The 13813-nt window shown below is 30.4% G+C and overlaps 1 protein-coding gene across 1 annotated transcript; it reads left to right on the plus strand.

The window, feature by feature from the left end:
* The first annotated feature begins 870 nt into the window (after positions 1-870).
* LOC109787780 (UPF0481 protein At3g47200) lies at positions 871-2634 on the plus strand. The gene has a single exon (XM_020346346.3). The coding sequence runs from the start codon at positions 950-952 to the stop codon at positions 2420-2422; it is 1473 nt and encodes a 490-aa protein (XP_020201935.3). The 5' UTR covers positions 871-949; the 3' UTR covers positions 2423-2634.
* Positions 2635-13813: the final 11179 nt, after the last annotated feature.

Raw genomic sequence — 13813 nt, forward strand, 5'->3', positions numbered from 1 at the left:
TGTTTTTAATTAATGAACAATATGTTCTCCACTTTTAGTTTTCAATACATAATGTGAAACTCGAGATGAAAACAACACTCTTCTCATTATTTTTGTTTTTAAAAACCACAAAACAGAATAGTTTTAGTAAGCAAATTTAAGAGAACAAGGTAGAAAAAGTTTTTTTTTTTTTTATCTATATAATTCTAGAAAACAAAATTGTTTTTAAAAACACTAAATAAACACACCTTACTGTTTAAAAACTTATTTCCTTTCAAAATTTCTTCTTTCTTTTTCTTACTTATATTACCCCCACGTTTGATCATATTCTCTACTATTTGCCTCTCTTCCCTCTAATTATTACTTATCTCATAGCTACAAATTTCTTCCTTTTTTTCTTCTTCATATTCTCTTAATGTATAACTTATAATATTAAAAATGTACTTCTTATAATTATTATTACCAAACTACTAAATATATAAAAAAATACTTAGATATTTATAATAATAATTTTTTTTATTAGCCTTTGCCCTTCCTTAAATTTATAAGACAATAAAATACTATAATCAACTTCTATATAGACAAAATTAAGGGTCTTTTAATTTATTATCGTAATAGTCATCTGTTAGTTCTTCTATTAAAAATCAATAAAACATAAAAATTATAATTTTTAAAAATTAATGTTATTATTTTCTTATAATCAGATAATTAATTAAATTAATAAAATAATTAAAACAAACATAAATTATAATAACAATTTTTTCCGACACATTCTTCAATTCTTCACGCTATTGGCCCACTCTATCTACTTTTACTATTATTTATTGATTTTGAAGCTATGTAGCTTCCCAAAAATCTTATTCAATTATTTAACGTGGACTTAAAAGTTGACCTGCTGCAAGTGAAAAAGCATCAAGTCGTCACAACGCAACACAACAAACTAGTTCACCATCCTTTGTCCAACAATACAATGGCATGTAGAAACCTCCTCAGATTTTCGCATCACAACCTCAACACAAGAAAATTCCATGCCACTGCCAACAAACTCACCTCAAATTGGAAGCATCACATGAAAAAAGAGTTGGAAAGTGGAAAACCAGAAGAAAGAAACAACCTCATATGCATATACAAAGTCCCATCAAACATGCGTATGGCCGAACGCAAAGCCTACAGACCCAACAACATCTCAATCGGTCCCTACCATCACGGATCCCCGCACGTGCGAAACATGGAAGCTCTCAAGACAAACTTCTATCGTCGCCTCTTCAACTCTAACAATGGAGCCAAACTGGACGAGGCCTTCAAGTTCCTCGAGGAACAAGAATCCGACATTCGAAGATGTTACATGGAAGACATCAAACTCGGCAAGGACGAGTTTCTACAAATGATGCTAATCGATGCCTCTTTCATCGTTCAGCTCTTGAGGGATCTTTCAGCGTGTGAATTCAATGAAGTCCCTTGTTTGAATAGATGGATGCTACCCATTATTCGGCGTGAGTTGATTATGCTGGAAAACCAGCTTCCTATGTTTGTTTTGAACAAGTTGTTTGAGTTGACTAGGGTTGATGATGCAACTTCATCACAACCATGCATGAGTCTCAAAGCACTTGCTCTTAGATTCTTTTACCCTTTGCTGCTCGTGGATTCTGAGAATTTTCCAGAATGTGATGACTCTGATGAGTTACGGCTTCACTTTCTGGATCTTCTTAGGTCCAGCATTGGGCTCAAACTAGAGGGAGAAAAGCCCAGAGAGGTCCAAAAGTACATGGTTCGGTCCGTAACGGAGTTGATGGAGGCTGGTGTGAGCATCAAAGCAGATAAGACTAGACAACTGCTTGACATAACCTTTGGCAAAAAATGGGGTTTTTGGAGGGTACTCACTATTCCTCCTTTAAACATCAACGATCACAGAGGAACCGCGTTTCGTAACATAGTAGCATTTGAGAAGTGCCACAAAGAGTGCAACCCTGATGTGACAACCTACTTGTTTTTCTTCAATGGTCTCATCAACTCTTCTAAAGACGTTTCTCTTCTTCACTACAAAGGGGTGCTTCATCATTCCCTAGGCAGCGACAACGCCGTGGCGGATCTAATCAACAACATTACCAAAGAAATTGTTCGGGACAAACACGAGTCGTACTTGCACAAAGTGGCGAACGATGCGAATTCTTACTTTAAAACTTTATACGCGAGAATAAGAGCTTCGTTGGTGCATCATTATTTGACAAGCTGGGTTGCGGGGATCTCAACTATTGGTGCGTTATTTGCGCTTTACTTGGCTTTGCTTCAGACCGCGTTTAGTTTTGCAGATGCGTTAGAAGCGTTGGAAAACAATAGGTTTGGATGTCTCGTCGTGAGTGCGTTATGTATCCGATATCGTCGTACTCCTATTATTACCAAAGCAGATGAAAATAGTAACTCTGAAGATGCTGCAACAAATTAGAAAGGTAAACGGAACATTTATTTTATATTGCAGACACCTCTCAGGGAAATTCAATTCGGGATTGATGTAGAGAAATTTCTCGTGATGATAAGATAGCTTGTTAGTTTCTTGAATTAATGTTGAATTGTCGATGGTAGAAGTTTGTTTCAATGATCTTTTTTGGGTTGAATTTCGAATAATTTGTAACTTTTGTTCTAAGCTGTTCCTCTATCCATCTCTTTGTTTCCCTATCTCTCATCATTTATTGTGCTTGGTGGAGGAAGGAGAGGGAATGAAAAAGAATTGGTAGAAATTAATTTGATTGGAAATAGGTAGGAAATAAAATAAAATAAAATTTATAACTATTTAATAGAGTGGAATTTGGTAAAAAATAGAGATGAATTAATAATTTAAAATTATATTTTATCAAGTTAAAATTTTATGTAAAAATAAATAATATATAAAATTATCATTTTAATCTTTGGTACATTAATGTACATTTTTTAATGTAAATAATGCATTATGATAATAGTCTATTGGAATATGGTGAGTGTGATTCTCATCTTTTATGCATATAATGTAATATCACACAAGATAATGGAATATAGGTGAAATATATATATATATATATATATATATATATATAATATATATATTTAAATATAGCTAAACATAATGTAATATACTTGATCATATTCAAATATGCTACATAATATAATTGTCAGATATCATACAAAATATGATACTTATACACAACTTATTCGAATACGATACATAATAAAAATGAACATAATAAAATATAGATGAGCATAATTAAATATGATTTGTATCATATTCGAATATGACACACAACAAAGGTACCTGTAATGGAATATATAACCTTACATATTTGAATATGATTTCTTCAATTTGGAACCATAGCCATTTATATTTGTGCCAAATTCGATATTTCAACCACATATTTGTAACTCCATCATACATAGATTGTAGGTTTATATATTTTATTGTAAGCATGAGCAAAGAAAAACAGAGGGTAAAGCAACTAGTTACCTCTGTTACACTAGACTAGTCATGGGAGTGAAAACAAGCATGAGTCATGGAAGTAAAAACAAGTAGATGATGAGTAAGTAATAACAAGTAGTTGAAGGAGAATGAGGGACATTAATGTCCTTAGACTAAATTTGGCTCCAATCCCTTATTTTTTAAGGCAATTACCATTCCCGTGGGTTCCATGTATATTTCACTCCATTCCCCTTCTTTTCACTTTACCAAGCATGCATATCCTTTAACCATTCCCCTCAAATTCACTCTCCTCCTCCTTCCTCCCCTCAAACTTAATGCTGCCAAATATGGTTTGTTATGTTTTTTTTTTATGCAACTAGATCAATAAAAATAAATAAATATCATTCAACTTGTACAAATACTGTTCCTGTGAAAAACACTTCCTAGTCATTTTCCTCCTTTGTGATTGATTTCCTTGGCCTTGTGATAACGATATCCTAAATCCCTGGTTCATGTGGGTGGGGAGGGTACCTACAAAGGCATTCTAATGTTCAAGTGAGTATTCGATAAAGAATAATAAAGGCTACAGTATTAAATAATCATACTTATTTCATCAGTCCCATTAATGTTATATGGCTCATGATAAACACACCTTCACTCTCCTATAAGCACACCCCCTTTTAAAAAAATATATATAAAATGTCTAAATTACCCTTAAAAAAAAAATCCTAAATTTACACCCCTCCTTCCTCGCACCCCCTTCCTCGCACCCCCTTCCCCGCAAGCAGAACGGCCCGTACTGCTTGCAGTACGGCCCGTTCTGTTTTCAGTGCTGGCCGTTCTGCAGCAAAACGGGACGTACTGTTTTCAGTACGCCCCGTTCTGCAAGCAGTACGTCACGTTCTTCAATCAGTACGGCCCGTTCTGCAAGCAGTACAGGCCGTTCTTCTTGCAGCAAGGGTCGTTCTGCTTGCAGCAAGGGCCGTTCTGGGGCCGTTCTGTTGCAGTACAGGCCACCGCGTCACTTTTAAAATGGCTACCTTATGACTGATTTTAAAACCCCGATTTTAAAAGTTATTTTTGTACTAATCTTTCTTTTCATAGAACAAGTAAGAGTCTTTCTCATACAAAATCACTTGCCGACATTGCGCACCCCTCTTCTTTCTCTTTCTGGCACTCCTCTTCTTCTTCTTCTTACTGTTACGAAAAGTTCTTTCCGGAATTATATAAAAATGTTCCGGAAAATACTTTCCATAATATTAAATTCTTATTCCGGAAAGTATTTTCCGGAAATATTTTGTTATATAATTCCGGAAAGTATTTTCCATAATATTAAAGTTACTATTACGGAAAGTTCTTTCCGGAATTATATGAACAATAATTTCTATTCCGAAAAGTACTTTCCGGAATGCTAATGACTGTAAAAGTACTTTTCGAAATGCTATGACTGTAAAAGAACCTTTCTTATGCTGATTATGGTGGGACTAGTCCTTTTTTTCTATTCAGAATGACTGTAAAAGTATATTGCTTAATAACATTGAGCGGAAAGAGGCTTTGGGAAGAAGAGGGGTGTGAAATGTGGGGTGCGGGGAAGGAGGGTGGGGGAAGGGAGGTGTAAATTTAAGAATTTCATTTTTTTTAAAGGGTAATTTAGACATTTTATATATTTTTTTTTAAAAAGGGGGTGTGTTTATACGAGAGTGGAGGTGTGTTTATCACCAGCCATGTTATATTTATAGTGACGTTTTTGGACTTAATGGACTTTTTGGAGTAATGGGCTAATTATTATGGATTCTGCCTCCTAATTACAACTAACATGGATTTTTATTGTGAATCTATAATTAAAGTACCTTCCGTGTCCTAGGATGATTCGATGTTTGTTATGGCTGAGTACCTGTTCGGGTTGCTCCTTGGCCAAGGGGGGTACATGACCTCTTTGGTTTTCGAGTACCGTGTAGGTTTTTGCTCCTTTGGATATTGCTCGGGTAATGGTGGAGCCGAAGGGGTGTTCGGGAATTTGATTCTGAGGCTCTAGGCGTGACTTTCGTCGAGGATGAGGGATTGTTTATCCGTCCGACCCCCATTAGGCCCGATTAGTCTATCTGATCAAGATGGAGACCAAAGGGGTGTGTCCGGCTTCACTGATACATATACAATAAACATTTTAATTTTATGAACAATGTTAAAATATCATTACTTATAAATAACACCCACTTGCAAAGCAGATCAACATGACACAATTCTTCTTAGTACATAGTTAGTGTGTGTTTGGATTGCAATTTATAAAATGAAGTTCAGTTGAACTTAACTTTACAAACTAAAGTTTAACTAAAAGTAGATTTAATATAACTTGATTTATGTTTGGTTCCTTTTATTCTAAAAGTACTTCTGTTTTTATCAAAATGAAACTTGTTTAGATAATTTAATTAAAAACACATTCAAATATATAATTATTAAAATGAGTATGAATTTTATAATAAAATATTAATATTATTTAGTTCATTATCCTTTAAATATATTTAAATGGATTGTATGTTACTATTATTATTCTCATTACTTTTTTATATAAAAATATGATGGTAAATTAGGACTTGGATCTTCAATATAATTTTCACGTAAATTAGCAAATGACTATGCTATTCATGATTTATATTGTATTTTAATGTATTTAATTAATTGCGTTAGAATTATTTTAATACAAACAGTGTAATCGCCTTATGTTATATACTATTAATTTTAATACAAAATTTAGAAACAGTTCTTTAAATACGATTTTGTGTTATTATTTAATCAGCAAAGTTAAGGTTTTACATTTATAATATATATACACTTAAATTCTAGGGTTTAACATCTCATTATTATATATTTATGTATATTATTGAGATAAAACTTTAACTTTAATTATTAAAAAAAAAAAAAAACAACAACAACAACAACCACAGCACATAGAACTATACTTAAATTTTTTCCTAAACTTTATCCTAATCCACTAGGAGTTCTAGGCAATCAGTTAAATCTACCAACCACCTAATTATTTTCACTACTAGAAAAGTGTCATTTTTCAGTGAATTTTCCTACAAAAATATATTTGCATAATTTTTTTGTGAATTTTCTAGCAAAAAATTATTCGCAGAAATTTTTTGCGAATTTTCCTAAAAAAAATATTCGCAGAAATTTTTTGCGAATTTATTTACAAAAATTAATTTATAAATATTTCTTACAAATTTTTCTACAATTTTAATGATCATAGAAATTTTTTCTATGGTAAAAATTTGCAGAAAATATTGTAAGAATTTTATTTTGTTTCTTACAGATTTTCTTGTAAAAATAAATTCACAAGTAATATTTACTAAATGCTAGAAAATTTTGCAGGTAACTTTTCCTGTGGATTTTCCTGCAAATTTTAATTTGCAGGAAAAATAAAAAATATTAATAAGTTTAATATTTTAAAAAAACTTCAAGTCCCATATCGATTAAAAATAAAACAATTAAAGAGTATATAAGTTGGGACAACACTTACTTTACAAGTTGATTTGCATGGTTGAGTGTTAGACTTATAATTTACAATCTTAGAATTGAAAAGATTATGTATCACATGTTGGAGGCATGAAAACAAATGTTTCAAATGAATTCATTGTGAGCATTTGAAAGTTGAAGAATTATTGATAGAATTTATAGTAATTTTTTAATTTTTTTTGTAAAAAATATTCCTACAGAATTTCTTGCGAAAAAATTCGCATGAAACTTTCCTGCGATTTTTTTTTGCAGGAAACTTTCCTGCAAACTTTTTTTTTGCAAGAAACTTTCCTGCGAATTTTTTCGCAAGAAATTTCACAGGAAAATTTCCTGCGAATTTTGAAATTCGCAAAAATATATTATCCACGAAGGTATTACCTACAAATAAAATTTCACAGAAAAATTTGCAGGAACAACGTTTTTTGCGAATTTTTCATAAAAATTCGCAGGAAAAGTCGCATGTAATAACAGAAATTCTAGTAGTGTTTAGAGTAAATTGATACAGTATTGTCTCTTTCTACCCTCTAAGCGTGACATCTAGAAGTAGAGTGTCCCAAATTTAATCCAAACTCATTTCGTGTAAGTATTTGGAAAAAAATTCCAACCTTGTACATCCCAAGTAGCTTTCCCTAATCAGCTAAGTCCTTCCCTACCTCCCCCTCCTACAACATCGTAAAGGAGGAATATGGCTATTCATTCTTGTGGGACTTTTTTTTACAAATTAATTATATAAATGAAATTTCTTTGAAAATATATTACGTCTTTGGAGTTGTTTTACATAGTGTCATTGTAGTCCACAGCGACACCTGTGACACATGGCCAATTTTTTTTTTTTTTGAGTCATTAAACTTAAGTCGCAACCTATAGCAACTCAAAATGAGTTGTTAAAGCCCACAGTAACACAAATTGACTTAACTAAGGGTTGTTGTAGGTTACAACGACCCAATTATATATATATGTGTGTGTGTGTGTGTATATATTTGTATTTGTATGTCATTGTGGGTCACAACTACACATTTATATTTATTTTGTGCGGTTATGGGTCACAATTACACACTTTTTTATTTTACTTTTTTTTAGAACATATTCTTTTAAAAAGAAATGGTGTAACTGATTTTCTTACTATTTGGGACCATGTGGTCCTCTAGAGGTCACGCATGGGGCTCGAGGTGTGTGCTGTTAGGTGTCGTCCTTACTACGAATCTCCTATTGTGCTTCTGTTGAATTTTATGTTATAATCCTGTATTATGATGTTAACGTGATATGAATTGATACCGATAAATGAACATATGAATATAAATTAGGAGTAATGTGATATGAAAAGTATGTTAAATGTGGGATTATGGAACCTTGTAAATGTAATGCATAAAGTCTATTTGAAATACATCATATGCATAAAAGATTTGTTTTTTTAAGGGTAGGATATGGAATACACCGCTAGGGAATGTCCTTTATGTAAAAGCTTGGGAACCAACCTTGGGGATAACTCGATTTGGAAGTCTCAATCATGCCCTTAAGATCATAGGATGTATCTTAGGCTACATAGTTATCCCGAGTAGGCCCTAGTAGTATGTCCTTCTAGTGAGAGTACGTAGAGGATGTGACCCGACATTTACTCCTAAACTAGTCTAGTGTATTGTTGGAGATAATGCACAAGTGTGATGTTTTTACTAGCTTCACATGCATGCTAACATGTAGTGCATGTCCATTGCGTAATACATTATAATTATATCTATTGTCGTTTAAATGATGATAATGTGTATTTGAGTATGCTATATATGATTGTATGTGCTATTTGTGTTTGGCTACTCGGTTTGCATTCTTGCACCGAGTTAGAGTAAGACGTTTCTTACTCTCTTTTCTTTTGTGTTATTTTCTTGTGGTTATTATAATCATCAGCATAGTATTGAGGATGTTGGTGATGAGACCTAGTTCTCAACATTGAATTTTCCTCTTATAAGACACGTGACACAGGAGATTAGTTAGGATTTTAATTCATGTTATTTAAATTGAATATTGGTTTCAATTGCTTGTAATTTATTTATTTGTGTCAAGTTTAGTTTACGTTAACAATGTAATTCTCTTTACCTACATGAATTTTGAGTTTATTTTATCATATTTAGGTTATTTAGTTTTATATTAATTATATGTTATAGTATACGAGGTAGAGGGTGTCACAAATTAGGTTTCTTGACATTTTGTGTCTTTTTTATACTCTCATTTACGACACTCATTGTTGAGAAACATTTCTTTTTTAATCTCATAAAATTGAAAACATTTACCATGCCAACACAAAATAGATAATGTTACAAAAAAAATAATAGAGACAAAAAAATTTAAAAAACTATAAGTATAGTGATTGAAAAAACTTATATTAAATTATAAGGACTAAAAAAGATTGAAATAGATAAGTATAGAGACTTAAAAAAAATATTTTACACTATAAAAATTAAAATATAAAGTAAATAAAATTATAAAGACTTAAAAAATATTTTAACCTTCTTTAATTTATAACTATTTTTAACCAAAGAGTCAATTTTATTTGATACTATTTTTTATTTTGAAATTATTTTGTAACATTAGAGTTGGATTTTCTAACACTATTCTTTATTTATTTTAAAAATATTTAATTTAAGTGTTGGCTACAAGCTGACAAAATATTTATTTAATAACTCGCCCACTCATCACGTTAATCATTTTCTCTTTTTGATCGTGTCATATGCACAAGCGCTAACTATATTTTCTCCCTCTTGAGTGGTCTTGTTTATGTCTCTCGAGTGTCATTCTCTATCTCTCTGCCACCCCATAGTTAACTCTCCTCTTCACTCACTTGAGTTGTCCACCTTGTGATTAAACCTAACACATGTTAAGTCCCTTGTAATTATAATTCCCCTTATATATATATATATTAAATGTGACTTTTATTAACTATTATACCGCTTAATAACTTTATAGTAAATGTGAATTTTGTAAATCCAACCGTTAAATTGAAAATTTTTTACTCTTAAATCATATATACAAAATGTTATATTAATCAAAGATGATTTCTTATAAAATTAAATTAAATTTTTCGAAAAATTTATATTTTCGATAAAAAAATTTTTTGTAGGAAAGACTATTATTGATGGAATATTTCTGAAAAATTTATATTTGTCGAAAATGTAAAAACTGGTTTTAAATTTGATATGAAAATATTATGATATAATTAGATAAGATTTTATGTTAGTATTTTATTAATGGTTGATAATTAGAAAATAAAACAAAGATAAATACATTTTTTGAATTTTATATGTTTGATTTAAGATAACTTACAAAATAACTCTTGGTAAAGTTATTCCGCTCAATAACTCATGGTGTGTGTTGAATTTCATCGATCCAATTAATTGTTAAATTAAAAATTAAATTTTACAAATAATTAATATAAATTTATTAATGGTTGATAATTAGAAAATAAAACAAGGATAAATACATTTTTTGAATTTTATATGTTTGATTTAAGGTAAATAAATATATTAAATTAATTAATAATTTATTTAAAATGTTAAAATTTAATTTATAAGTATGTAATAAATAAATATTTATAATTTTATAAATTATATTATCATTATAAATTATAAAATTAAATAATTTTAAATAGAAATAAGTAGATGTTAATTATAAAAGTAAGTACATATAAATAAAGAATAATTGAATATATTATTATTATTATTATAAAATTATTATAGTACAAGTATGAGATTGTATATTTGAGGATGACTTAAATGAATTAATTTGTATAAGTTATACTGACAACATATATATACATTTCGGTAGCTTACTCATCAGAACTTCACAGTTAAGCGTGGTTGACCTGGAGTAATATAGGGATGGGTAACCTTCTAGGAAATTTCCTAGAAATTGTGCAAGTAAGGATAAAACACGCTAAAAAGTAAAATGTCGTGAAGTAAAACTCTTGAGAGGCCAAATATGAGGACTATTACATTAATAAATTTATTAAAATTAAAAAATATATAAATTCTGACGGAATTTTTCGTCGGAAATTTTCGACGAATTTTTTTTCCAACGCCACTTTTTTTTTTTATGGATTTAAATCCGTTGGAAATCCGTCGAAAATTTACTCTTTTCCGTCAGAAATTTTCGTCAAAAATTAGCATTTTTCTTGTAATGTATGGTGTATGATGATTATTCTATGTATGTTGATTGGATATAGCATATATAGATGATTGTATGGTGTTAGATAATGCTGAGCATATACATGTCGTACATCTATATGGGGTTGTTGATCTCTATATGCATTGACTGAATGTGATGTATATAGTTGATGTATGCATAAGGTGTGGATGTTGAGAATGCAGTATGGCATTAAGGCATGATTGACTAACTTTGGACTTGAGAAAGGAAATTATTTTGAAAACTAAAAATCCCCCATAGGAAATCTTGGAGTGGTGCTCGAGTAGGCCACTATTTTGAAAACCCTCCATGAGAAGGTGTGTCTCTTGAAGTAGGTTTTGAGGTATGTTGAGTCTCCTTTAGGTCTTTAGTTAATGGTTGAGTAAGGTAGGAGGTCGAGGGCTACAACCCTTAACCAAGTACCTGAAAAGGTTACATGGCTCCTTGAAGATAGCCAGTGGGCTAACTCCACACGTGACTTGATAATTCATGTCAAGGTCGTGATACACTTATACTCAGTTATACCACTACTAACGGTGGAACCAAATTAACTTCCCTAATATAAGTAGTGAAATCCGAGAAATCATGATATTGAGAATGGCAAGCCAATTCGGTTGATGGGTCTATCTATGCTAGAGATGATCGTGTTGATGGGTCTATCTAGTCTAGAGATAATCGGGTTGATTCAGTAGAATCGAACCATTTAGATTACTCAGTTGTTAGGAGATTTCTATGGGTAAATGCATGAAGCATTTGCATATGATGTATATTGTGGTATATTCATATGCATTGTTAGATGTCTTGTCTGACATGATTTGGATAAGATATATGTTTGCATTGGAATGTTTAGTTTTCATATATGTTTATGGTATGATGTTGATATAGAATTATTTTCTATATTTACATGTTTTTGAACTCTAACTTACCATTTTGTTTCCATTGTGATTTGGACTGTGATGATCATACGTTAAATGAAAACAGATCAAGGCTAGGCTGGAGGAGCAGTTGCTACTTGGGTTGGCGATGCCTTTTTGGTTAGTATCGATGCTATTGTGATAGTTTGTATAATCGTACGCGACCAACACTAAGACAAAAGACTATTTTGGAATTATTATATACATGTATATAACTTATTTATATTAACTAAAATGTTTTATTTTTATACTCGGATTCTATACGTGTATTACATATTTCCTCCTACAATTATATATGTTCTAGTAATTGTAATATAATGGCCACGGTGGATTGTTAAAAAATAAAAGTAAAAAATAGAAGGTAGATAGAGAGTGATTGAAATTGTCAAATTAACCTCTAGTAAAATCCTCGAAAGCATGGGCCTGTATATTGTATGGACATATGTGGCTGATTCTTCCAATAAAAAACAACAATTTAAGACTCGTTGGGCTAAGAAAGAAAAACAACACAGGCCAAAAAAATAAAAAGCAATCATGTCCGTGAATTAAATTGTGAACGCATGAAACTGAATTAAACGCATAAATCCACAAACCCCAAATCATAATTAAAATTATTAATATTAAATTCAAGGATATATCCTTTGTCTTCTATCATCCTTATTTTTTTCTCATTAATCCTTTCCCAAGGTGATTATGGCTCTCAAACAAGAGAGCATTATTACCTAATTTCCTATTCAATGACGTGAAAATTGAGAGAAGCCACGCGAGATAGTAACACAGTTCTTAATTAATTGCATAATATACTACTGTTGTATAAATTTGTGGCAGCAACCATGCCCATGCAGAAGGAAGCAGCAGTCACAATTTTGCATGGTTGTTTGTATAGGCTCAACTCATGAACTAAACATTCAAACAACGTCATCTATATTGATATATAAAAAGAATACTTCCACCCATAATTATTTTTCGTCTTGGATAATTATATCAATTTTTATGAAAAATAAATATTTTTAGCAACAATTCTAAATAATCATTTATATTATTATATCTTTTGTTTTATTTTTAAGAATATTTAGAGGCACGAAGTATAATATATTTTATATATATTTCTAGAATGCAAAAATATTTTTCGTTGAATACTTAAATATTTTTAACTGCAAATGTGTTTTTTTTAGTTTTTTACTATTACAAAGAGCTATTTTATGATTTGACGTAATTATTTATAGTAAAAAATGTTTATTAATTCCATAATTAATATTTTTAAATATAAATTAATAACTATTACAATGAAAACTCCATAGTTCAAATCTCAGTGTATACTACTTTGGCTTGACCTCCACTGTTAGGCTGTTCCAGTAGTTATTTATATCAAAAAATTAAATCTTTGATTTCGTGTATTCCGCCAATAAAACAGAGTTAAACACATATACTTTTAACATAGACATGACACAATTAAGAGATATAATTAGTTGCTATAGTATAAAAAAAAAAAAAAACTTTACACTGACAGTATATAAGTGATTAACTCATAAAAATAAGTGTATTATTGCTAATACATACACTTCTTTATAACTAATTAGCTACTTTATTTCTATCTCATTTTCTTCCTTTTTGAAAAATTCATGTGTTTTGTTTTACTTCGAATTCTTTCGTGTATATATATATATATATATATAATAGTTACAATTAATACAATTATGTAATATCGGAAACTGGAATAAAAGATTAAAAATTGATAAGGAATAAAAGTATTTTAAATTCATTATATATTCTACAGTACTAGAATCAGCAATAGAATGATCAAACTTAT

The sequence above is a fragment of the Cajanus cajan genome, chromosome 1, assembly GCF_000230855.2.
Source record: "Cajanus cajan strain Asha chromosome 1, NIPB_CcT2T_4, whole genome shotgun sequence".
NCBI lineage: Eukaryota > Viridiplantae > Streptophyta > Magnoliopsida > Fabales > Fabaceae > Cajanus > Cajanus cajan.

Excerpts from the sequence above, each read along its gene's own strand:
- LOC109787780 (XM_020346346.3), top strand. The coding sequence starts at position 950 with ATGGCATGTAGAAACCTCCTCAGATTTTCGCATCACAACCTCAACACA.